The following is a 26,654-nucleotide window of genomic DNA, read 5'->3' as shown; positions in this document are numbered from 1 at the left end:
GGTGACTTTTGTGAAGGTACAGTTGGCAACCAAAATTAAAAGCAAGATTCACCTTGTGATGAAAGTAATTTTCCAGCTTCTGCAAAGCTTCAGAGAGTTTGGTCAGGCCCTTTGATGGCACTTGACAGTATAAAGTTCCATCCGAACAGACATTGGTTACTCGGACATTTGTATAGAGCGCATCTACCTGTTAAAAACAAAACATGCATTTGGGATGCTGCAACTTAAGTGCCCTCAACTCATCTTACTGGTTTTACAAGCAGATGAAAACAGTACCTGAAGGCGAAGCTCAAGAGATTTGTCACAAAGTGCCTTCAGGCAAGAAGCGTTGATGTTGATGTCATCCTCTCCTGAAGTATCGTACAGGATGACAAGGGGAATGTCATTTTTCTCTAGTATTTCGACAGCAAATATCTTGCCACAGGTTTGAGACTCCACCACTTTCACCATCACAGGGTCGTCCGAGAAGGCTTCTAACCCTAAAGCAAGGCAGTCAAGAGGAGAGTGTAGGTTTTGCTGACATCTTCTTGCCTCAGCATGGCTGCTTTGACTATCATTGCTTATGGCAAAAATGTGGGAGCGTTCCACATGTTTGGTGGACCTGATTTCTCTTGGTGCTTATTTTGTCCATCTAATGTACACCACCATCACCTGAGTCTCCCTGCACCTTAGAGCTACTTGCTTTAGGCAAGTCTGTAACCCTTACTACTCTAAAAATGTATTTGCACGCCTGTTGAAGGCATGCAAGCCAAAAAGAAGGGTGGCCGATTAAGATTTCCAATGGTACAGGGCAGGGCTTCACAGTACTCTTCAAGTCTTCCTCCTCAGACCTAGCAAATCAGAATTACCGTATTTTTTGCCCCATAGGACGCGCCTTTTCCCCTCCAAAAATGAAGGGGAAATGTGTGTGCGTCCTATGGGGCGAATGCAGGCTTTCGCTGAAGCCTGGAGAGCGAGAGGGGTCGATGCGCACCGACCCCTCTCACTCTCCAGGCTTCGTGCGGCTCTCCGCAAGGCGCGGGAGCCCAGCGCCGGGCTCCCACGGCTTGCGGAGAGTTGCCTGTTCTGGGGGCTGGGGTCAGGGGAAGCGCGGGCTTCCCCCGCCCCAGCCCCACACCTGCGGGGGAAATAATTCCCCCCCTTTATTCCCCCCCAAAAAAAACTAGGTGCGTCCTATAGGGCGAAAAATACGGTATGCAAAATATGTGAGAAATTACACACAGTAATTGACACATCATCAAAATGTTTGCAGGGATATAGGCTTATATTTTAAAAGCAGAAACCAAACTATGCTTCACGGGGGCTGTCATCTCCCCCCCAACACCAAGATGCTTGTAGATGCTCTTTAAAGGCATACAAAGAAGAAATTCCAATTTCAGACTCCTAGTGGCTATGCAGTCATTAATGTCCCATGCATCTTGTGCAATTGTTTTACTTTTAAAAACAACAACAACAACAAAAACACTACTTATTACATTTATTTCTTGCCTTTCCTCCAGTGAACTCAAGGCAATATACATAGTTCCTTCCCCTTTTATTCTCATAACAACCCTGTGATGTAATCTCTCCACCTAACCTACAATTAGCCCAAGTCACACAGGGAGCTTCATGGATGAGTGGGGATTTGAAACCAAGCCTCCCCAGTCTTAGCCCAACACTCTGCTACATCACACTGGATACACTAATATTGTTTCCTGTCATGTCTGTTTGCAAAGTTAAAATGCACCAAATAAGAACATGCACTTTACTATACCAGAGGTTTTTTGTTTTTTAAAAGGACACACACCTTCCACTGGAGTAAGTACAAATTGCAAGGAAACATATTCATAGGGAAGACCCACCACTCTTTATGCTGTTGCACCCACTCTTTACTATAAAAGCTAAAAGATGGCACTGCCAGGTGGGGCAGTCCTTTCCAATCCCAGCTGGCAATATTTGGAGTTAGGCACAGCCTTCCTTCCTTCTCCCAGTCTGCAGTACATTCAAACTGCTTCTGTAGTCACGCTGAAGGCTAAGGCGCATCTCTTACCTGCTAGTTTGCATTTTGAAGCCTGGAACGGCAGTGAATAGAATTGCTTGGCTAGTTTGCACACTCTGGTATTCTCAATGGTTTCACTAAAGCCATAATCAACGTAGCATACCTAGTGACGGAACAAGGACAGAAAGACACAGCCATGTTATATAAGGAAGACTTATTCATTGGTCACATTACTGGTGCTACAACATGTTGGCCCTGTTCTCTTTCCTGCCGTAGTTCAGCACAGTGCTACATTTGCTCCAGCAATGCAAGCATTTATGCTTGTCTGATAGAGCCATTTGTTCTCTCCTCCCTATGTGCGCTGTTCCAGGGGTTTTCCTGACCCCCGCAGAACCAACGGGGTGGGGTGGGGGAGCATTGCTTCATTAGTGGAAGTCCTTGGGCAGGCTTCTGCTGGTGGGACTAGTTAGCTGAATCTGGCCCTGAATATCCAAGATCCCTCCTTATAGGCCTCCGTGCAGTGAAAAATTGAATGTTTGCTTTCCTATTCGAGGCTGCCATCCTAAGCCATAAGTACTATGAAATCACATGGAGATTCGCAACTTACAGTTGAGGCTGATGGAAGGGCACTTACCATGTTATTCATACAGAGAAATGCCCTTATTGCAGAAATCCCAAGGCTTCATTGGAGGCACAATGAGCCTTTTCCCATATATATAAAGAACAAGTCACCGAAGTAGTGTTTAATGTTTCTGAGTGTATAGATGAGAAGATAACTACTTGTCCGTATGCTGGGGAGACCCCATGAACAAGGATGATGATGATGATGATAATAATAATAATAATAATAATAATAATAATAATAATAATAAATTTTATTTATATCCCGCCCTCCCCAGCCGAAGTCGGGCTCAGGGCGGCTAACAACAATAAAACAATACAAAAGTACAACACAAACAACACTCTAAAATCATTCATTATAAAAATGATTAAATTAAAGCCACTGGCCACCATTGGGCCAGAGCTCCGCGAAGATTGCCGAGGGAGGGAGTCAGGCTGTGCCCTGGCCAAAGGCCTGGCGGAACAGCTCTGTCTTGCAGGCCCTGCGGAAAGATGTCAAGTCCCGCAGGGCCCTAGTCTCTTGTGACAGAGTGTTCCACCAGGTCGGAGCCACAGCCGAAAAAGCCCTGGCTCTAGTTGAGGCCAGCCTAACTTCTCTGTGGCCTGGGACCTTCAAGATGTTTTTATTTGAAGACCGTAAGTTTCTCTGTGGGGCATACCAGGAGAGGCGGTCCCGTAGGTACCAGGGTCCTAGGCCGTATAGGGCTTTAAAGGTTAAAACCAGCACCTTAAACCTGATCCTGTACTCCACCGGGAGCAAGTGTGGTAGTAGCAAGTTGTACTCCTCACCACCACTCTCTTACTGATCCCTTCTCCTCCTCCTCATATACTGCATGAACTGCAGTCAGTAAAATCCACAAACACTTGTATGACCTGATCTCTACAGTCATACCTTGGGTTGCGAACGCTGCGGGTTGCGCGTTTTCAGGTTATGGACCGTGCCGAACCCGGAAGTACCAGAACGGGTTACTTCCGGGTTTTGGCGCTCGCACAGAAATGCTAAATCGCGCTTTGCGCATGCACAGAAGCGTCAAATCGCATCATGCGCATGTGCAGATGTGGCGCTGCGAGTTGCAAACATGCCTCCCACACAGATCACGTTCGCAATCCGAGGTATGACTGTATTTCCCTCCTTGTTCAGCTCCTTGACTCAAAGAAGCCAAGAGGGACTGAACAATGCATCGGGGGTAGGGGGTTGGCATCAACATCTTAGATGACAGCTGACAAGAGAGAGAGGGGGGTTTTGCCATCACTCCAGCCACCCTGGCCCGTTTTGCAGGTATTGGGGATCCTGGAATGAAAGGGAAGCAGTGATCCTCTTCCCTAGCCAGTTTCTGAATTTATACACATGACTGATGCAAGTCAAATACATCTGGTGGCTGAGTCAGTTGAAACCCCTAATGTTTTGCTGACTGCAGTAGGAACATCGGACCCCACCCATCCTCTCTCAAAACACTACTAACTACAAGCTTGTAAGCAGAAGCAGTAGATGCAAAGCATTTTTGACCAGATATAAAAGATCCACAGCTCCATTTTCATCTGAATCTAAAGAGAGCAATTGTAATCCAACAAAAAAATCACTGCGTTGTATTACTATGCTGAGATCTCCCAGAAAGGCTCTGTTCTTGGTCATTTGCTAGAGCTCAAATGCTGCATTTATTAGTTTGCCTTAGAAGAATTTAACACTCCTCACCTACCCAAAAAAATCCTTAGAAGACATTATCATTATTATTTATTTAAGCAAATATTATCCTACTTTCCCACTTTGTAAGAAGTGTCCAAGGCAGCTATCGCAATCAACTGATAGAGACCAGCACTTTCATCTGATTTTAACACCATTTTTACTACAGAAACCTACAGCACTTGCCTTTATCCTATTGCCGTCTGTCGAAGTAATCTGTGCACGCAGCCAAGCATCTTCTACTGCAGGCACAGCAACAACCTGTCCAACTTTAGGAGACTGTATTTGCAAACCTGAGGGGTTCCGACCATACCAATCCTTCATCTGCTCTTCCATTAATTCCTGGGCAGCAGAATAGTCTTTGCCCACATACCTACAGGATTTCAAGCAGAAATGATAGTTGGTATAAATCACAACAACAAAAGTGGTAACAAGTGCAAAAGTGTTTACGTAATCAAAGCGTTATGTAACATATCTCCCCTACCCCAAAATACTTTTAAGGCAAAAAGGGTGTAGAAACAGATTAGAGCAGGATGTATGTGGGCTAGATTCTAAGAGTGCATGCTTACACAGCGGAATACATATACCTGGTGTAGACATTAAGGAAGACAGTTTACATGCTATTTTGTGAACAAGTGAGTTTTTTAATGCCTTAGATCTCCTCTTAAACTGAAGTGTGTAATCCTAGAACTTTCTTGCTTCTTGAAAAAGGAATGTATGGAATTACATGAGAGCATAGGTAAAGGTACCCCTGACCTTTAGGTCCAGTCGCGGATGACTCTGGGGTTGCGCACTCATCTCGCACTATAGGCCGAGGGAGCCAGCGTACAGCTTCTGGGTCATCTGGCCAGCATGACTAAGCTGCTTCTGGCGAACCAGAGCAGCGCACGGAAATGCCGTTTACCTTCCCGCCGGAGCAGTACCTATTTATCTACTTGCACTTTGACATGCTTTCAAACTGCTAGGTGGGCAGGAGCAGGGACCAAGCAACGGGAGCTCACCCTGTTGCGGGGATTCGAACCGGCAACCTTCTAATCGGCAAGTCCTAGGCTCTGTGGTTTAACCCACAGAGCCAGCCGTGTCCCTACATGAGAGCATAGGTGTGTGCAAATTCAATTTCACTGCAAGTCTGATCTTAATATTTATACTGCAAAGAGTCGAAAGATTTCACATATTCCCAATATTTACACCAACTCTGTTACTGCTGGGTTTTTTGGGGGAATAATATTCATAATTTGTCCAAGTGTTCAAAAGCAAATGTGCACTAGGCAGGTAATGGACTCCATTGTTGATACAGTCAAACCTTGGTTCCTGAATGCCTGTTATCATACGTTTCAGCTCCCAAACACCGAAAACCCAGAAGTAAATGCTCTGGTTTTCGAAACCTGAATGTCCGGAGTGGCTTCCGCTTGCAGGCAAGAAGCTCTTGCAACTGATCGGCAGCCAAACTTCGGTTGTTGAACGTTTCTGAAGTCGAACGGTCTTCCGGAACAGATTACATTCGACAACCAAGGTTTGACTGTATGCCAAATTGTCCCAAGGTAAGAGTGGCTTATGACAATCTGTCATTAAAGGTAAAGGTAAAGGGACCCCTGACCATTAGGTCCAGTCGTGGCCGACTCTGGGGTTGCGGTGCTCATCTCGCTTTATTGGCCGAGGGAGCCGGCGTACAGGTTCCGGGTCATGTGGCCAGCATGACTAAGCCGCTTCTGGTGAACCAGAGCAGCGCACGGAAACGCCGTTTAGCTTCCAGCCGGAACGGTACCTATTTACTTGCACTTTGACTTGCTTTCAGACTGCTAGGTTGGCAGGAGCAGGGACCGAGCAACGGGAGCTCACCCTGTCGCAGGGATTCGAACTGCTGACTTTCTGATCGGCAAGCCCTAGGCTCTGTGGTTTAACCCACAGTGCCACCCACGTCCCAATCTGTCATTAAAAGGTAAAGGTAAAGGTACCCCTGCCCGTACGGGCCAGTCTTGACAGACTCTAGGGTTGTGCACCCATCTCACTCAAGAGGCCGGGGGCCAGCGCTGTCCGCAGACACTTCCGGGTCACGTGGCCAGCGTGACATCGCTGCTCTGGTGAGCCAGAGCCGCACACGGAAACGCCGTTTACCTTCCCGCTAGGAAGCGGTCCCTATTTATCTACTTGCAAATCAACGGCATGTGGCAGACACCTCAAAAGAGACACCTCTCTTCCCGAAAGAAGAGAGCCAAGGCAGAGTGTGTAAATTAAGTGAATTAATGGCAGCTCTTTCTCTTTCACATACTTACTATCCAATAGCTCTAACAAAATGTATTTGATTGCAACTAAGCAAAGCCTTTATGTAATGTACATGCACAATGCTTTGGCCGTGGAGCTTACATGCATATACTTTGCGTGCCCTTTGTCTACATCATGACAAGGTAGTGTGTGGGCATGCAAGTGCAGCAAGCAAAATCACTTACTCAAAGGCTAAGGAAACAATTCTATACACACTTATTTGGAAAAAAGTCCCACTGAACAAAGCGGAATTTACTTCTGAGTAAATATGCATGGGATTGAGCTCCAATAAATGTTGAGAAGACATGGTAGTTGCTGAATAAAAAAGTTTCAACAAGTAAATTGTCCATTGTCCTGGTTGGTAAAGTTATAAATAATAGTAATTTCACAATTGAACACATTTTAGATAGTCTGAGGGCTAAGAACACAACCTTGAACTCTTATGGGCTCAGTGGAGGATCCTGCCACAATATAGGAATGTGTCATCTACATCCTCGAATTTACTAGTCCCTAGGTCCAATAGGAAGTTCATACTTATGAACTTCCTACTGGACCAAGGGACTATTAAATACTTGTGTCATTTGCAATGTTTAACCTCAGAAGTTGGCTTCTGGCCACTCTTTCGTGAAGAAAAGGCTCCCTCGGTTCAGTTAAGAGATTTTAAGCTTAAATATGTTGATAACAAATGGAGTGTGCACTCCAATACACGCTTAATGAGACTTTGTTCTAAGCAGACATGCACAAGATGGTGCTGTCAGACCGTATTTTTAAAGTGAACATCAGAGTAAATCTTTAGATTTTTCATTTTCTTAATCTGTTCTCCTTCAATTGAATGGCTGGTGTGCTGACAGTTGAAGAGATAACCCCATTGCACTACTACAGGAGTATTAGGGAAGACCGGGACAGTAATCTTACCTGACAACAACTTCATTTGTTGAGCTCAGTTCCACCACCAGCACAGATGGTGATGTTTCTGCTGGGATAATTAACGGAGGCACGGTCATGTTCTCTGAATACTCCTCTTGGGATTCGTGCTTGGTCGTGGTGGGATGCTGCTCGGCTGGTCTCGCTAGAACTTCATTTGCGTGGGTTTTGCCAGTCACATTCTGGTTCTCGTCCATGTGCTTTTTCGACTTTGCATAGAGAATGGCCTTTTTGGGGTTGCCAGATATGTAATCCACTGAACATATATCTGAGAGGGCGTCAAGACTTTTCAGAATATCCTGAGGTAATGGTGCTTTGTATGTGTCTTCATAGACTTTGGGGAGAGCATTCGCCCAAAGGCCATTGGAATATTTTAACAAGATGGCGGCAATTCTCTGCTTGAAATCCTCCTGGGGCGCATCTACTTTGGTCTCTACAGTCTGTTTTATTAAGGGGGGCTGAAGGCTTCCTTCTTGGCTTGAGACACCCTTCACCAAAGGTTGTGTTTTTGCAGCAGGGTAGAGGAATATATCCCTAAGGCCACCAGAACATACCTTCTCTGTCTTTTGAGAGAAAGCAGGAGGGTTACAAAAACAGCTACGTTATTGAATTGGAGCATTGCGGGCAATTCAAAAGTGGTTTCCACACGTGTCTGTAGACAGGCCATTTACTTCTAAGTACACTGACTGCCATCGGTTTTGACTAACCTTTTGTTTTCTCACCACCTCATCACATTCACTCACCCCTACATGAAACAGCTTTGTTTTTTGCAGCCATACTAAAAACCATGTCAAATTAGCACAGGTTTGTTTCATCTCAACAGCAAAAAATTTCTACTGTGTTTTTCCAACTGTGGTTGGATCTGATTTAGTTTTAGATCTCCAGGACTAAAACAGGACTAATCTCACCCTTATGAAAGTAGGTGGGGCTCATGGTCAAGCACTGTTCAATTGCTCAAGGTGTCCCACTTACAAACATTGCTTATCTTTAACAACTGAAGCTTGCTGTTATTCATACATGTATTTACATGCAGGTCCTGCTACTTGCCCTCTCACTATGTGAAAATTCACTTATCCAAACAAAGAATTATGCCCAAACTTTGCAATACACTCCACAGATTCAGCTATCCGAACATCCAGTATTTGCCCACTTCCTTGCTTGTGTTTTGCTGGCCAGTGGCAGACATTTTCAGGAAGAAACCATGCGGGGGGGGGGAGGGGAGAAGGGAGATTGAACAAATCAAAGACTAGGAGAGATCGGATAAATAAGTTTTCCTTTGTCTCTTCTGCTGGTCGGCTATAGCTGTTTCAGGAAGAAACCATGGAGAAAGGACAGGGGGAGAGATTGGATAAATCCCCAATTAGAAATGTTCCCATAGGAACCAATGGAAATTGTGGACTCATTATGTGAGTTATGAACATTTCCCGGGAACGCATTGCGTTTGGGAAGTGGGACCTGTGTGTATTTGGGTATAAATGAGCAGATGATTGGAATATTTGAAAGTGTGCTTAGGCTTGTCCTAAGATGCTCACGTATTTTAAGAACTGAGAAGTATTCAGTACGGCTACAGACTGATGAAAGCAAAAAGAATATAGCTTATCTGCATTCCACCCAAACTGGCTGGTATGTCAACATGCTGATACATTACTTATAAATAACATTTATTATATCTATTTAAGAGTATAATGGCAAATGTAAGAGCAGAAAACCATACGTGTGCTCATATATGCATTCTGATTAGCATTTTTAAATGAGGGTGAAGTCTACCTTTATTGCATGCAAAATGGAAAAGCACTCAAAATGAACAGTCTGAAACTGGCTTACAATAGATGAAAGGTAGTCAATAGATGATTTTATAGCTTTTGGACTACAAGGCCTATCAGCCACAGTCAGGATTGCCAATGGCCAGAGACAACCAGGGTTGATGAGAGGGGTGATGTCTACAATAATTGTAGGCACCACAATGTCTACCCCTGCTGCAGATTATAGGCTAGTGCTATTTTTAGATTATTCCCAGGAGTAGCATTAGATATGCTGGAAAAGCAAGTACGGATGCATTTTCTAAAAACAAATAAAAAATGTAAACACGATTTGTTCAATTACTGTCTCCTTTCCAAATGTACTGTTTAAAAAACAACTGTCCATACAGAGTGGCTATAGCCATTAACTTAGCATGCAACTGAAACTGACTTCAGGCATTCAAGTCACACAAATAATTGTACGGAGCAGGAGAGAAGGAGCACAACTTCTGCCCCCCATCCTCCCAGGTCCACATGGGTGTCCGCTTTATCTGCATTGGTTTTCCTTGTGGAGTACAACCCTTCACAAACATGACGACACACTACAAGCCTCCTACGCATAAGAAGCAGCCACCCCTCTGCAAACGTTCACTGCCAAATTTAGCTGATTTAACCATTTTATTAACAGCATAAAGCCGTCAAAGTGGTAAACACGAGATGAACACAGAACGAAACACAGGTTTTAAAAACAAAAACATTTCTGAACACAAGAAAACCATCTTTACATATTCTAAAAACAACGTAATTTTGCATACCGTATTTTTTGCACCATAACACTCACTTTTTTCCTTCTAAAAAGTAAGGGGAAATGTCTGTGCGTGTTATGGCGGGAATGCCTACGGGTGGCATGCCTACGGATTTTCCTCCTCTAAAAACTACGTGCGTGTTATGGTCGGGTGCGTGTTATAGAGCGAAAAATACGGTATATACAGCTGACGTATGGTCAGAACAGAACCAGTGGATGCAGCCCTGCTCTCCCCCTCCACCCAACAGCTGATTGTGTGAACTGAATGCCTGAACGGGGGGGCGGGCGGGGGGGAATAAAGCCTTTATACAACCCTAGGAACACACCTGAAGCCCTTTGGCTATACAACCCACAAAGCCTTCACGTGGCAAAGTTACACCCGCATACATCTTTTATTCCTCTTTGCACATGAAAAAATCTTGAAGCGTAAAGCTGCAATCCTATGCACACTCATTTTGAAGTAATCCCAGTGAATAAAGTGAGATTGACTTCTGAGTAAACATGTCTACAACTGGGGGGAAAGCGAGTGTCTAGAACTTTCCAGAAGCAAGGATAGTACTTATTAGCCAAAAAGGAAAATGGGATATTTCCAAGTTGCTTTCTTGACTGGGGTCAAACAGACATCCAAAATGAATTATATGTCTTCCTGGGCTGTATTAGGATTTAACACAAACTTAAGTATTTGAGCTTGTATCTGTTTAACTAGGAAACTTCCACAGATCCTTTGTGGCCAGCTAGATAATAGAGGATTGCAGCCTTAGCATCATTTATATTGCTTAACCTCAGCAGTTGGCCACCATTCTTGGTTTCACATAGAAAAGCAACATTTAATTCAGTGTTGAGAGTCATATTTTAGCTGGGATTGTGTAGGCCCTTTTTGTATTAAATTAAAATTTGCAGTTAAACCCACTTTTAATGAGATATTGTGTATACCTGTTTTTTTTTTTTTAAAAAAAATATTATTCAAACCAAGAAATGGGATTTGTCTAAACCAGTTCTTATCCACTCTGGTAAAAGCTGACACCTACCACACAAACATGAGGCCAGTTCTCAAACTGAGGGAGCAAGGCTGTATTTAAGTCCTCCCGATAAGTCTCTCTGTACACATACGGTAACTTTGATAAACATATTCCATTGCTGCATCGATTTAGAATCTCTTTAATTCTTCTCTGAATCTCAAATATATCGGTATTTGAAGGATAAGAAGGCTGAAGTGGCACGAGTTGTCTCATTTCTTTTGCATTTTCTGAAAAGCAAGAACACAAACTTTTGGAAGACAGCATTTCTTCTTTTAAAAGGATACAAGGTAAAGCCATTGTTCTAGTCCAGCAGCAGAACATTTGTAAAAAGGTAAAGGGACCCCTGACCATTAGGTCCAGTCGTGACCGACTCTGGGGTTGCGCGCTCATCTCGCTCTATAGGCCAAGGAAGCCGGCGTTTGTCCGCAGACAGCTTCCGGGTCATGTGGCCAGCATGACTAAGCCGCTTCTGGCAAACCAGAGCAGCGCACGGAAACGCCGTTTACCTTCCCGCCGGAGCGGTACCTATTTATCTACTTGCACTTTGACGTGCTTTCAAACTGCTAGGTTGGCAGGAGCAGGGACCAAACAATGGGAGCTCACCCCATCACGGGGATTCGAACCACCGACCTTCTGATAGGCAAGTCCTAGGCTCTGTGGTTTAACCCACAGCGCCACTGTAGCAACTAGCTTAATCCCTTTTTGTTGGTGGCGATGACAATCTTACCAGAATCCTCCAAGCTGGTAGCTAGCTTTTTAAAACTTTCCTTTTACAATATTAAACATTAAATATAAAAGCTACAAATGTTATATACAAATATAAAATATACAAATGTTAAATAGTCTAACACTGGCTTAAATTTTTCAATCTGTTAACATATTCATATAAACAACAGTATGTTTGAGACACTACACTGAAGATGGCTATGGAAGAGTTCTCTGTGCTGGGCATCCTCTTAACATAAAAAATATACTGGCAACCATCACCATGGCAACTGTTCTTTCCTGCTCTGTCAAAGGTTCCTTCCTTTGTCTCTCCCTGGAGTGAACGCTCTAAAGATGATGACACAATAGGGAAACTAACCAGGCTACCGTATTTTTCGCCCCATAGGGCGCACCTAGTGGTTTTTTGGGGGGGGGGAATAAAGAAATTTTATTTTATTTTCCCCCCAGGCGCGGGGCTGGCGCGGGGGAAGCCCGAGCTTCCCCCAACCCCAGCCCCCAGAACAGCCTGCTATCCGCAAGCCTAGGGAGCCCGGCGGGAAGTCGTGCCGGTCTCCCCAGGCTTGCGGAGAGCTGCGCGAAGCCCGGGCGCGCTCTTCAGCGCGCCCCAGGCTTTGGAATGCAGGAAGCTCTGCGCAACCCTTGGGAGACCGGTGTCGCGCCAGTCTCCCAAGGGTTGCGCAGAGCTTCCTGAAGCCTGGAGAGCGAGAGGGGTCAGTGCGCACCGACCCCTCTCGCTCTCCAGGCTTCAGCGAAAGCCTGCATTCGCCCCATAGGACGCACACACATTTCCCCCTCATTTTTGGAGGGGAAAAAGTGCGTCCTATAGGGCGAAAAATACGGTAAATATCAAGTTTGTAGGAAATATGTTTGGGCTTCATTTCTTTATCTGAGCTTGCAAGTATTTTCAATCCCAGTTCATACTGAGCTTTGAGATATTTCAAGTATAGCTAGACGAAACGAAAAGGAAACCACCTAGCCACTTAAAAAGGTGAATGAGAAAACTAATATTGCAGGGTTGGGCAAGGGTCTTCTCTCTCTCTCTCTCTCTCTCTCTCTCTCTTGATGGTGCTCACAATGAGCAAACATTTTACAATCATAATACTTTGGAAAGATACTTTGGCTTTTAATTACCAGTGCAAAGGTTGTGTTCCAACTGCACGGACAGTCTTTTAAGCATTTGTTTAACAATGTCCTTTACAGCATCATCCTATTCATGTTTACTCAGAAGTAAACCACAAGTTTAAATGAGCTTACACCTAACTAACTGAGCACAGGAGCAGTCTAAGAAGTATATACTGACACTGTTGGTGCTTTTAGGAAATGTTTACTTGGTTGATAATCCACGTCTACATTACCTTGCCAAGTTATGTATTTTCTTACTAGGTATTAAGAGCAGAATTATGTCCAATGGAACTGCTTGCATGAACACCAAAATTTGATTTTACCATGAATTCTGTTTAAATACATAAAACCACCCGCCCACCCATGAAGTGTGGCTTGGCTTAGCAGTCAAGGCTTTGTGGCCCTCTGGTAACATACCATTGAAGTCCACAGGTACGTTTTTTGACGGGTGACCCTGAAGCTCCTTCTGAAATCGTGGTGGAAGTGTTGCTCTTCTATCAAGCCTAAAAATCCCAAAGCAAACTACTATGATTTGATTTGCACTTTTCAAAAGTACAAGCTAATATGTTCAATATAAGTAAAAGCATCTGCTTACTGCCATGTCCTTGTATCTGTACAGATAAGCTTACGGACAATTATCCCATTAAATAAAAGAGAACCATTTTACTCTATGTGAAGCTGTTATGGATGGCAAACTCACATATATTCTGCAAGCCAGAACTGCAAATCGACTCCTTTCTCTAGCAAAATCAACAAAATTTGGCAGCACATTTTGTAGACTGAAAAATAGGCACATTGGAACAGGTCTGTTTGCATACAAAGTTGTTGAAAAGTCACTTCTATACCTGGCTTTTGTCAAGTTGTCCTTTTGAGCTACAATATTTCCTTCCAACAGACCCATAGCAGATACAATGGTTAAGATCCACAAGCATAAACTGAGTAAGTCTACTGAAATCAGCATAAGTGCTGGACACTGTCCCCAGAGATTCCATCTTTCTGAAACTGCTTTACAGTTTATAATCTGCTACTAACACAGCAAATCCACTACAGGAAAGGTTGTATTTGAGAGGCATTTATTACCTTCACAAACAAAACATATCTCACCACTAGATGGCTCAATTTAGGTGAATTCCACAGCTGGGGATAGCTTTAATAGGGCCAACTAAAAGGTAAAAAGAAAGGCTTTTCACTTCTCCACAAGTCAAGCCTCCAGCCTTCTCTGGGTGAGTGCCAGATTGCATGTTTTCAAAAAGGGGAGTTCAGCCGTGATTGTCACAGCAGCTCCAAATGCAATCTGAGACCTACATAGCAGACTTAATTAGATTGCGATCTACTAGGTGATATCTCCTTTTACATGCCATTTTAGGATTGCTCACTGCAACTTAAACAGCAAGTCAGCATTTCATTGCTTTGCTTAAACACGGAGTTTTTCTAGGGAATCTACTGACTATTTTGGCTAGGGCTAATAAAAATCCAACTCTTATTTTTGCATTTTTCTTAGGGAGCAATAGGGACTCCTTTTCTTTTTGGAAGCCTAGTGCTGCCAATACTTCATTTGTGGCACCCAGGCTTGAACTTCCTCATACAAGGATCACGGAAAGTGGGTCCAGCTCGCCCAAAACAGTATCATGGGACAAATTCAGGAATAACTTGGTTAGCATTAAATAACCTGAATATAAATATGGTTGTGCTACATTTTAATCTCAAAGCTGAATGGTTGGCTTCTACCAGATATGTCAAGTTAAAATGTATTTTCTTTGTATATTTTTTTTGTCCAGTGAATCTCACAACATGCTTGTCTAAAAAAAAAAAAAGGACCTAAAGGAGACATTTTAAACAAGAACTTCTCATGAGTAAAAAAGAATACATATGGAAGGCCTGGGCAAAAGAATGAAAGAAGAATGAAAAGAATGAAACGAGTATAAATTGATTCTATTGACTTGTAACTTGGCTTAGTGGTCAAATTTGCAACATTGTTTAATAAATACACGGGCCATATCCATGGGAAACTTGCTGTATAAGAATGATTTGAACCGGCTCCTTTCCTTCTTGTTTTAAATCTGCTTGCCGGGACATTTTGCGGGAGAGCATTCAAACATACCGTATTTTTCTGTGTATAAGACGACCCCCTATTTTTGGGGACTCCAGATTAAGAAAACAACCCTCAGCACTACCCGTGTATAAGACGAGTCCCAATTTTAAACCTATTTTTTTGGTTAAAAACCCCTAGTCTTATACACGGGAAAATACGGTATGTCCCACATGGTCAATACCACTCGTTCTGTGGCGTATGCAACAATGAAGCCTGATCATGGAGGAATTAACTGGGGAATCAAGGGCAAGCAAGCACTCCATGTTTCATGCCATAATAGTGCATACCTAACAAAGTTCCACCCACATCTGCTCCATCCTATTATTCCTTCTCATATCTATATTCATGACTCTAGACTGACTGAATGAATAAACTTTTCATCTCAATGAAGACGTGTTACCTATTCAAAAGTCTCGGGCCATTAAACACACTCCCCCAGGCAAATGGGCCAAAGTTGGCCTGGGACTGCAGAGGCAAAGGAAAGGTAAGTTGGGGGAGTCTGGGAGTGCCCAGGGGAACATAGACCCACTGAGACGGTCTATTTCTTCTTGCCTGCCAGAAGAACATTGCGGCAAGGGGGGAGACCAGGGTGGTCCCATCTATGGTCCAGACTAGGAGCAGCCAGAAGGCACTCCCTGCCTCCCACCTTCCCTCTCCACTAGAAAGAATACTAAGCTCCAACTGTCAATAGTTCTTTGAATGCAGCAGCTTAGTGGGTGGGGTGGGCAGAGACGGGACATTCTGGCCCCATCCGTCAGCCAAAGGCACATAAGTCACCAACCACTATTCAACCACAAACTCTAGCAGCGAGGGAAGATCAGCCTGGCCCCATCCGGGTATGCATGCCCTTATATAGGTCACTTCTCTGTTCTGACCTTGAAGAACTGATCTCCCTCCTCTCCCCTCCGTATTATTATTAAGTCTGATGACAAAACCTCTCTCTCTCTCTTGACGAGAGAGGTTTTGGGATGTAATAATTGCCTGAAAAGTGAAGTGAAATCTAACAAGCAGTTTTCATGAGCTACTTTTCCTGGCCCTGCATTACAAACACAATGGGAGGATTATGAAGGCAATCAAACCATTCCGAAATTTAGATAAACTAAATGATGGACCAAGCAAGAACATTATCTGACTCATGATTTGATGACCCATGACAGCAACAAACAATGCATGAAGAGAAGTGATGGTACAGCAGCTGAGCTTGCCAAGTTGGATTTTAGTCAGTCAAAGGAATAATTAGTGATGCTGGGGTGGGGGCACTGAAGTACAATACTGAATCAGCAGAATTTCAGCATCAAAACCATCCGCTTTCTTGTTAAGGATGCAGTAACGGGGCAGTACTGTTTCAGCTGACAACACAATACAGGCTACTGACAATATTTTAAATTTGTCTATGCCCAAATTCCTCAATAATTTTTACAGGCCATTTCACTCATGTATACTGTAGATCTAGACATAAATATCCTGCTAAAAAAAGCAGAAGAGAAATATCACTGGCCCAAGTGTAGAATTTTTTTTCTGCAGTGAATGTGAATTCAATAGTTTTAGCAAATAATTTAGGAAATACATATGAAATATCCCAGTCTTCCTAGCCATGTATTTGTCCTGAAGAAGTGTAAAAGTTGCATATATATAGTTGGTTTAATGAAAATGCATACATTAAATTCAGTAAACTAGTACAGTCATACCTCGGGTTAATGCATATCAATGATGCATATAAAAACTACTGTACAAACTTAAAATATATTGTGTATAACTTGAAATTGTTGCAAATGTCTCCATTGTTTGATATCAGTTGAAAGTGCTGCATCCTAAGATGCTCAATTTGAAAAACAAAAAATAAACTTGTGGAACTTGTGAGCCCCACAAATACTTCACAGTAGGTTCCCACAATCATGTATGTCACTCCTGGTAGTATGTGTTGTCTTCATCAAGAATTCCATATTCAATGTAACGGTAAAGGTACCCCTGACCTTTAGGTCCAGTCGCGGACGACTCTGGGGTTGTGGCGCTCATCTCACTCTATAGGCCAAGGGAGCTGGGGTTTGTGCGCAGACAACTTCCAGGTCATGTGGCCAGCATGACTAAGCTGCTTCTGGCGAACCAAAGCAGCGCATGGAAATGCTGTTTACCTTCCCACCAGAGCGGTACCTATTTATCTACTTGCTCTTTGACATGCTTTCGAATTGCTAGGTGGGCAGGAGCAGGGACCGAACAACGGGAGCTCACCCCATTGCGGAGATTCGAACCACCAACCTTCTGATCGGCAACAACAAGCAGACACTCAAATATGTACAACATCCATAGAGTGAACCTAACCTTCTCTAACTGAATGAGCAAACTGACAGGCTTGGTCTTAACCTTTCATTCATCTCAAAGTTACAGTAACATATCATCGGGATTTGTGTGCAAAAGGTGCTGCAGAACAGGAGAGAGAAGGCATGAAAAACTAAAGGTTTGTTATTGGTGCAGCTTTAAACATTCATTAGTTTATTCCCTCTGGTGAAGAACATCGAAGAATTTGAGGCAAGTGAGAAAGGTGAGTCAGCGTGCAAAGGTCCTATGGATGTTTGCTTAGTAAAGACTAAGTGTGTGTGTGCACACACACACACACACAGATACACATGATGTAACCTTGCTGTCATGACTAACCACTCCGAGTATAAATTTGTAGAAAATGTGGTATATAAATAATTAATACTAACAATGTTGTATCTAGGGTTTTTGCAGTGATGTAATAAGTCATAACCATTTTAAACAGGCTACTATGCTCAGACACAATTCTGCATGCATCCCCTTCACCCCGCCAAAATCTCTCAAGATTTACACAAAGTTACAACACTGTTGGGCACACTTTCCCCCTTCTGTTTCCTACCCTTGTAGTTTTCATAAGGCAGTTAAAAGCACAAGAAATGGGCCAGTTTGACTTTCATTGAATTTTACGTTGAAAACGTTTAATAAAAAAAATGATTTAAAGAAGTGGGCCACTTAAATAAAGAGCAGCAACCCCAGGGTTGAAAGGCAAAAAGATGGCAAAAAGAGTGCTATAGCTCTCTCAAATAGTGCTATAGTTTTTTCAGTGTATGTTAACGCTTTGTTTAGGACAGTTTTCTATACAATCAGAAGGCCATTTCCTCCCTGAACGTATGAGATTCTAGAGTGGTGTCAAATAATCAGCTGGTTTATACCCAGTAAGTTTTCCAACAAGAGGAACTCTAACCTGTTTGTCACAGTCATGTGACCTTGATTTAAGACTTCTTTCTGCAGAGGGGTTCCAAATTCTAGAGGCAGAGGATACGATGCAGAGCTCATGTTTTGTCTAACAACAGCACAGCTTCCTTTGCTTCTCAGCACTGGGAGTGCAGGTCTCCTGCTTTCATCTGTGAAATGCATGAATCCTGGCTTCCGCAGAGTACCCTTTGGCTTGCCTGCAATACAATGATGCAAGACACAAAATGTCAGCTCTCATTTTCAGATTACCTATGGTTTGGGGCACTTCAACGTAAATTCTTAAGTTTACCAAAAAGATGCTGTGGCGTTTGCCTCCTAGGATGGGTCATAAGGAAAGGGTTAAAATAGGTGTGATGTGATTGGCCAGTGAGAATGCAAGGGGGGAATAAAAGTTAGAGTGGGAGGTTTTGAAAGTTTTTGTTGAAGCTGAGTTAGTGGAGAGTTGAGGTTTGGGAGTTGAAGTTAGTTGAGTTGAGAGTGAGGTTTGGGAGTTGAAAAAGGAAGAGGGAGGACTAGGCAGTGGGTTGGTATAGTTGTATTGTGAGAGAGTGAGAGGAATTGTTAGGTGGAGTCAGATAGATAGTTGGGAATAATCATTTTGAAGTTGTTAGGAACTAAGATTAAGAAACTGTCAAGAAAAACTAACTGAAACCATAAGCTTATTCCTGCATTTAAAAATAAACTTGATTATTTGTTTATGTTAACAACTGACTGGACTCCATGTGTCCCCGTGAGATACGGGGTGGTGGCAGCGGAAAAAGCAATCGCAGAGGCGGCACAGGGTCAATAGACCGTCAAACGTCCGGGGGCCCTGTGTGTGATCGCTACAGATGCAAAAGATAACTAAGCCAGACAACTAAGGGTGACTATGTATAAAGCAGCATATTAATGTTTGCTCATGCAATATAGTCTTTTTTCAGGGGGCGGGGAGAGTAGTATTTCAGGTCCCACCACTCAAAAACAGGGGGTTGTTAATAACAGCCAACTTACAGAGTTGTTAGGGCCAATTAAACTTGTTGAGAACAGTTAAAAAGCACACAGACTATTGTCTTTCTGCAATAAGATATTATGTCCCTACTTTGCTTTCCAATATTAGTTTCCTTATGTGCAGTTTCAAGACACACATGAATAGTCAGCCAGACTGCCCTGTAACATGACTGTTCAAGAGTGTAAGTAGTTTATTTCAGTCAGCAGAATCACAACAATAGAGAAGCTCTGCAAGTGATGAATTTGAAGTTGATTAATTCAGCATATGCCCATGTGGTGTTTTGCAGCTGACAAACTTACCAACCGAGGCAAATGGAGCTGTTCTTTTCAGCCTCATGCTGCAGTTCACTTGCCGACCCGTTTTCTTTTGGGAAGTTCTCTGGCAGGCAACAAGCTGAGCAATCTGTGCAGTCTCCTGGCAAATGACCGCACGACAGGTCACCTGATCAAAGAAAGAGGAAACAAAAAATGGAGAGCCAGATTTACCAATGACTTTTATGGGAGATACTTACTCATTGAAAGCCACTTCAGACTCGCTGCATGAAACTTAGGTAATGGTAAAGGGACCCCTGACCGATAGGTCCAGTCGTGGACGACTCTGGGGTTGCAGTGCTCATCTCGCTTTACTGGCCAAGGGAGCCGGCGTACAGCTTCCGGGTCATGTGGCCAGCATGACTAAGCCGCTTCTGGCGAACCAGAGCAGCGCACGGAAACGCCGTTTACCTTCCCGCCGGAGCGGTACCTATTTATCTACTTGCACTGGCGTGCTTTCGAACTGCTAGGTTGGCAGGAGCAGGGACCGAGCAACGGGAGCTCACCCCATTGCGGGGATTCGAACCGCTGACCTTATCAGCAAGCCCTAGGCTCTGTGGTTGAGACCACAGCGCCACCCAGATTTACCAATGACTTTTATGGGAGATGCTTGCTCATTGAAAGCCACCTCAGACTCTCTGCATGAAGCTTAGAATGTGCTAAAGCAGGTGTGGGGAACCTGTGGTCCTCCAAATGTTGTTGAGACTCCAACTCCCATCACCCCAGCCAGCATGGCCAATGGACAGGGATGATGGGAGTTGAGAGTTCATTAGCACTGGAGGACCACAGGTTCCCACTGCTACAGCATTAATTTGGTAAGGTGCAATAATAGTGTACCCAATGCGTAAGAGATACGGGTCAGCTACACACTATAAAATAGTGTACAGTGGTACCTCGGGTTACATACGCTTCAGGTTACAGACTTTGCTAACCCAGAAATAGTGCTTCAGGTTAAGAACTTTGCTTCAGGATGAGAACAGAAATTGTGCTCCGGTGGCGCAGCGGCGGCAGGAGGCCCCATTAGCTAAAGTGGTGCTTCAGGTTAAGAACAGTTTCAGGTTAAGAACGGACCTCCAGAACGAATTAAGTACTTAACCCGAGGTACCACTGTATAAGACTTTGCCATGCCACCTGAAGAAAGCAGTCCTGCAAAGCTTTGCAATTCATTCTAATGCAGATTTTGATTCCCCCCATTCACTAATCAACATTTGTGATAAGACGATGGCTATTTGGACACTGTTTTCCGTCTTTGGCTCCCAAATATGTAACATGATACCTAGTCTGTTTAAGAAGGATGTGTCTTTAGTGCCCTTCCCTTCAAATGTTGAACTTGTATATTTTGATTGTAGAGGAGGTGCTGTCATGAGTGTAACACATAGATCTTCAGGTGAAAATGCTGTAGCAGTGGGGTGGGGAACTTGTGGTCCTCCAAATGATAATGAACTCTCATTAATTTCAACTCCCATCATCCGGAGGGGGTGTTTCAGTTAAAGAAATTACATTCAACTGTGCACTATAATGAACATAACCAAATTAAATTTGCTCCGGGTGAAGCATTATTTGATTTGCAGCAAAATCAATGTAAAGAAGCAAAAGGCCCTACAGCAACATTAATCTTTCGTCTGGTAGCGCAATGCACAGTGTGACTATTAACCAGAAGGTTGGTGGTTCGAGCCCACCCAGGGATGGTTGTGGTCAGGATTCCTGCACTGCAGGGGGTTGGACTAGATGACCCTCGGGGTCTCTTTCATCTCTACGATTCTATGATATTTTACAGCCAAAATACACATATACACACACACAATTATGAAGTACTGTATGCATTTCTTACCTCACCAGCTTTACTAATTTCAACCCTAACAACTCCAGGGATGCTTTTTATATATCCTTCTAAATTAGAATGTCCCAGCTGCTTAAAGGGAATCAAGTCTCCAGTTAATGATTTATATTCTGCTTGCAAACGGGAAAAGGGTACTCCATGTTTATGGGATTGTAGAACAGCTCGGAGCATTTTTGCAACTAAATCCGCTTCCTGCATTTTCACCTGTAACAGAAAAGCAATGTCATTAGAATTTAAGATGCAAGTCAGCATTTCTCCTTTTTTTGACCTCTTCCATTAAGAAGCAAAAATCCAATACCATTGTGTTCAGCGTTTGAGAGTCAATAACCAACACAAAAGAAGAAAGCACAGTGATTCCATGATTCTGAAAGAAGCCACTTGCTACAGCAAAGCCAAAAAGCTGTTTGGTTGCTAACCCAACAAGCATTCCCCATCAGATGAGCAAATGCCTTGCCCGTTACTGGCATCAAAGTGCAACACAACCAGCAGTGGTCACTGACAACTTAACCACAGATGCCTCAATTCAAATCCTCACCTGCACTGCAACATTCCTTGGGAACTGAAATTCTGTAAGACTAGGATAACTTACAAGGTTGTTGAGAGGACAAAATGGGGTAACTCATATATGAGCCTGAGTTACTCAAATGAAAAGAATGATAAAAATGTCAGTTCTCTGTAAGAAGAGGCTTCCTTTTTGAATTTACATAATAGCATCAGCAGCTTCTTAGAATTTCAACCGACAGGCTTGGCAAATATAATGCAGTAAAAAATTGCAAAATGTATGCTAACTCAAGAGGAGACAAATTCACAGATCTATTGATATGTTCCATTTTCCGAAGTACAGTTTTGGCAAAGGTATCTCAGTTTAGGTATACAAGCCTAGAACGCGACACAGGAAATAGGTGACTTATTGCTTGAGGTGTGACACCTGTATTCTTAACACATCATCATGTTGATTTTATGAACAAACAGAGTGGAACCACCCTTAACCTCCTAAACCAGGGATGTGGAGCCTGGGGGTTGGGATTCCACTAATGAGTCCTGTCAGCAAAAACTTCACTTGTGCAACAGGGCATCCTGCCTTCTGAAATTGGCTTGAGGGGAAGGAGAACTCCCGAAACAGTACAAAGGGGAAGAAAAGGAGGATTGCTCTGTCTGACAAGTTAAAATACTTGCCCTGACCAAATGTATCAAAGATATGCTGCTTTAATCTACCTTCCTGCAAATGAATATGTTTTGTTAACTTTATCATTGAGGCTATACACTACACTTTATGAATTCATTCCTTTAATATTAATATGTTGGGTAGCCTATCGTTTAAGTGGCTGTAACTATTCTTGCTGTTGCTAGAGGGGCTTCCTACAAATTCCAAACAGTTCCTTTAAGACAACCAAGTAAAATATACAGTTAGAAGGTACAGCATATTCAGTAAAGTCATTTTGTTAACCACGTTTTATTGGCCCAGTTTGTATATCACCATAAACCATGGTTTAATGTGAATGAGCAGCATGTTAGTTTATGTTGTCCAAGAGTTCTTGGAGTGCTTCTCCCCTGTCATGGATTACACAAGCCAGAATCTGGCTGCTTGTGTTGTCCAAACGAGGCTCATGATTTGTTTCTATGCTGCCCATGTTCTGTTCTTCCTACCACTGTAGATATAAGCAGTCAACTAGACAAAATAGGTAGAATCTGAGAGGGCTATCAAATACTTTTACAAACATCACAAGGTAGAGTCTATAGGGGCCAACTGACCATGTTAAGTAATCTCCAAGTGAGGATGGCAAGCACAGGAAGTTTGCCCACAGTACTTAAGGGAAACTTTGGTCCCAACTTTACCCCTGCATCTTCAACATGGGGATAATACTATCCTATCCTGCAAGGCTGTTGCTAGATAATTACTTGAAGCCCACGGAACATATTTTATAATACTTTATAACAACTATTAGATAAAGGTAAAGGGACCCCTGACCATTAGGTCCAGTTGTGACTGACACAGCAGCACACGGAAACGCCGTTTACCTTCCTGTCGGAGCAGTACCTATTTATCTACTTGCACTTTTGACATGCTTTCGAACTGCTAGGTTGGCAGGAGCAGGGACCTAGCAATGGGAGCTCACCCCGACACGGGGATTCGAACTGTTGACCATCTGATCAGCAAGTCCTAGGCTCTGTGGTTTAACCCACAGTGCCACCCGCGTCCCTATAACTATTATTTATTATCAATCAAAATAGGAACAGAATTTATGGGTAACAGCTTTAGAAAGCTTGTTAGAATTAACTGCTTAGGATCACTTTATATATCTGCATTTGGTTCAGACACAATGCTAAATTATGGTTTAGGGCTATGTGCTTGTTCAGGGCTTGTGTCCTCAGAGCCTTGAGATGATCAGAAACTTTCACTTTCACTTCTAGTTAATTGTGAGTCTACCTGTACAGTACTGAGAACTGTGGTTATTCTTAGCTATGGTTTAGAGAAACAAGCCAACTTCATAAACCATGGTGTGAAGCTGGCTTTCCCACTAACCACAGTTTGACTAACAGCACATTGTCTGGGTTTGGATATAAGTAGTAACTGTGCTCGTCTTAAAGCTAAGCAAAATTTGCTTTCTCTGTATCACCACACCAGAGCATTGCACATGAGCCCAAAGCTCATTCATACAACACTAAACTGTATTCAACACCCTATTGTGTCTTTTTAGAAGTTTAAAGTGAGCACCCATAAAGTAAATTCCAACACTGACATGAATTTCCGGAGGTCATGTCAGCCTATGGCAGCAAAAACAAAACATCTTGTGGCACCTTAAAGTCCAAACATTTTAAAATGGCATATGCCTCCATAAACTCCACTTCAGTCAAGGAAAGCTTATGCCATAAAACATTAGTTTGACTTTAAAGTGCTGAAGCCTCTTTTGTCGTTTTTATTGATATGAAGTCCTGATGGATTTGCATAACTACCCAAGAAATGAGAGATACACCAACTGATGTTGAAGCACTCATTGACACAAAAGCTGGGGGGGGGGGGGGAGAGAAAAAACTGAAAGGAAAAAACCACATCGGTTTCCCCCATTTTTTCCAGCCCCTCCCCCAAACTTGCTTTTGAAAAATGCTAACTTTTAGTTTTATTGTTTTAACTGTTCGTAAACAGATAAAACGATATAATCATCATTTGTTGAGGTTTTCAACAATTAGCAGTGTACTGTGTGACTTTTTTATTAAATAAATCAGGAAAGAAAAACAACAGAAAAATCAGGGGCGGGGACAGGTATTTCTTCTTCATTGTTCCAGGTCTCCCCCCCCACCTCAGGCCTTCATGTATGCCCCAATAAATTCATTTCAGACTGATGCCATTTATTAGGCGTATGGCACTAGATGCTGACATTCAGAGTTTAGATTTTAAGCACCAGCAACACAAGGAAGCAGATATCAGGACTATCTATGACAAGCCAGAAAATAAATTCAGAGATAGTAAGGGGTGTGTGTGTGTGTTAAAGGTGTGTATGTGAAGGAGATGGAGAGAGAGCCCATAGACCCACCTCTTAGCCAAGTGACATCAGGGTGGGGGAAGTGACCAATACAGAATAATATTAGTAGCACATTATTATTTACTGAATCTATATACCGCCCTAGAAGCAGGATAGAAACATTTTGAATAAATGAATGTTTAAGAATGTGAACAGTTCAGCAAGACAACCAGGCGCTCTAGTGATAGATGAGTGTTAAGTCAGATTAGTGACGATGACATTGGGTGGTATTTATTAATTGTTATTACATTTATTAAATTTATATACTGCCCTATACCCATGGCGGTTCACAGAATAAAATCAAGGTATAAAAACCACGAAATACCTAATAAAAATAAAAAACAACAACCCAATAGCACCCCACCCCCGGAAAAGAACACATTTTTAAAGGAGGATGTAAATGCCAGGAAGGCCTGGCATTATCATTTCCTGAATTTATATATGACAGCTCGGCGAAGCTGGGCTATATTCATGCACGGGCACAGGCGGCGAGCAGCGCAAAGGCTGACGCGGGTTCCTCGGTTCCCACGTTACGACCGTGCGCAAAAGGGAATGTAAAAAAAGGGGGGACTGCGCCCGAGGAGAGCGCGCAAGGTGAGCAGGCGCGGAGCGAGACCAAACCCAGCGCATGTTGTTTATTATTTCCTGAGGGTTTATTATTTTTTTGAGGAGAGGAGGGGGAAAAAGGCACCACTCACCCAGGCCCGCGGCGACCCCGAGGGGTCTCGGCCCGGCCCGCTCCCCGCAGCCTCCCGCTCGCCGTCCGCTTCTCCCGGCCCGCCACGGCCTCCTGACTCGCGCAGCGCCGCGCGACCCCGCTGCCGCCTCCTGCTCCTCCTCCTCCGGGGCTACGCGGCCGACTGCGGAGCCGACCCCGCCCTCTCTCTCTCTCTCTCGCTCTCCCTCAAGCCGCTTTTATGACGAAACAAGACCAGGCCGGCCGGGAGCGAACATCCCCCCCCTTCCCGACGTGCCGAAGGAGGAGGCGGGTCAGGTAAAATGGCCGCGCGCTCGCCTCGGGCGCCGGTTTGCCAGCCCCGCAAGGCCCTCTCCGGCAAAGCCACGCCCGCCCTCGGCACGTGAAGGCCGCCAATCGAATTCGGGGGCGCGAGGCGGTTGAAAAGCCAATGAGGAGGAGGGTTCCGAAGACGTGACTCTGTCAACATTCCACACACACACCTCCCCCCCCCCACACGCCCCGCTTAGATTTCGAATAGGAGTTCTGGGTGCTGCTTACTTGGCCCAACGCAGTTTGAACCTGAAAGTATTATTATTCATTGAACGTTGAAAGTGGTGGTGTTGTTGTTGACATTCATTTTTTTAAAAAACTTTTTTTATTCAAAATTAAAACAAAACATATTATCCAGAAACATATCATCCTTATTTCCCCCCCATTGTTCCTCCCACACAAAACCCACCCACGCCAACAGCAGCTTCCCTCAGTTCCAGTCCTTGATTTCTATAAGAATGCTGCTTTCTGCATGATACACAGTTGTTGTTTGTTGTTTAGTCGTGTCCGACTCTTCGTGACCCCCTGGACCAGAGCACGCCAGGCACTCCTGCCTTCCACTGCCTCCCGCAGTTTGGTCAAACTCATGCTGGTAGCTTCGAGAACACTGTCCAACCATCTCGTCCTCTGTCGTCCCCTTCTCCTTGTGCCCTCCATCTTTCCCAACATCAGAGTCTTTTCCAGACAGTCTTCTCTTCTCATGAGGTGGCCAAAGTATTGGAGCCTCAGCTTCACGACCTGTCCTTCCAGTGAGCACTCAGGGCTGATTTCCTTAAGAATGGATA

At 43.7% G+C, this 26,654-nt stretch overlaps 1 protein-coding gene across 5 annotated transcripts in view; it reads right to left on the bottom strand.

The window, feature by feature from the left end:
* Positions 1 to 26,654, bottom strand: part of TDRD7 (tudor domain containing 7) — a 91,102-nt gene that overhangs the window by 12,959 nt on the left and 51,489 nt on the right. The window contains exons 1-11 of one of the 5 annotated variants that reach the window (XM_053371195.1): positions 25,559 to 25,655; positions 21,331 to 21,543; positions 19,488 to 19,629; positions 18,190 to 18,397; positions 13,295 to 13,380; positions 11,039 to 11,256; positions 7,458 to 8,029; positions 4,467 to 4,653; positions 2,030 to 2,141; positions 277 to 479; positions 53 to 187 (exon numbers count right to left, since the gene is read on the bottom strand). In XM_053371195.1, coding sequence (XP_053227170.1) covers positions 53 to 187; positions 277 to 479; positions 2,030 to 2,141; positions 4,467 to 4,653; positions 7,458 to 8,029; positions 11,039 to 11,256; positions 13,295 to 13,380; positions 18,190 to 18,397; positions 19,488 to 19,629; positions 21,331 to 21,537 — 2,070 coding nt within the window. In that variant the 5' untranslated portion in view covers positions 21,538 to 21,543; positions 25,559 to 25,655. Of the gene's footprint in view, positions 1 to 52; positions 188 to 276; positions 480 to 2,029; positions 2,142 to 4,466; positions 4,654 to 7,457; positions 8,030 to 11,038; positions 11,257 to 13,294; positions 13,381 to 13,577; positions 13,803 to 15,369; positions 15,631 to 18,189; positions 18,398 to 19,487; positions 19,630 to 21,330; positions 21,544 to 25,558; positions 25,656 to 26,654 lie in introns of those variants that run through there. The other 4 variants (XM_053371192.1, XM_053371193.1, XM_053371194.1 and 1 more) reach the window with 4 other exon arrangements.

The sequence above is a fragment of the Podarcis raffonei genome, chromosome 17 (assembly GCF_027172205.1).
Source record: "Podarcis raffonei isolate rPodRaf1 chromosome 17, rPodRaf1.pri, whole genome shotgun sequence".
Lineage (NCBI taxonomy): Eukaryota > Metazoa > Chordata > Lepidosauria > Squamata > Lacertidae > Podarcis > Podarcis raffonei.
This window is presented reverse-complemented; position numbering and strand designations above follow the sequence as displayed.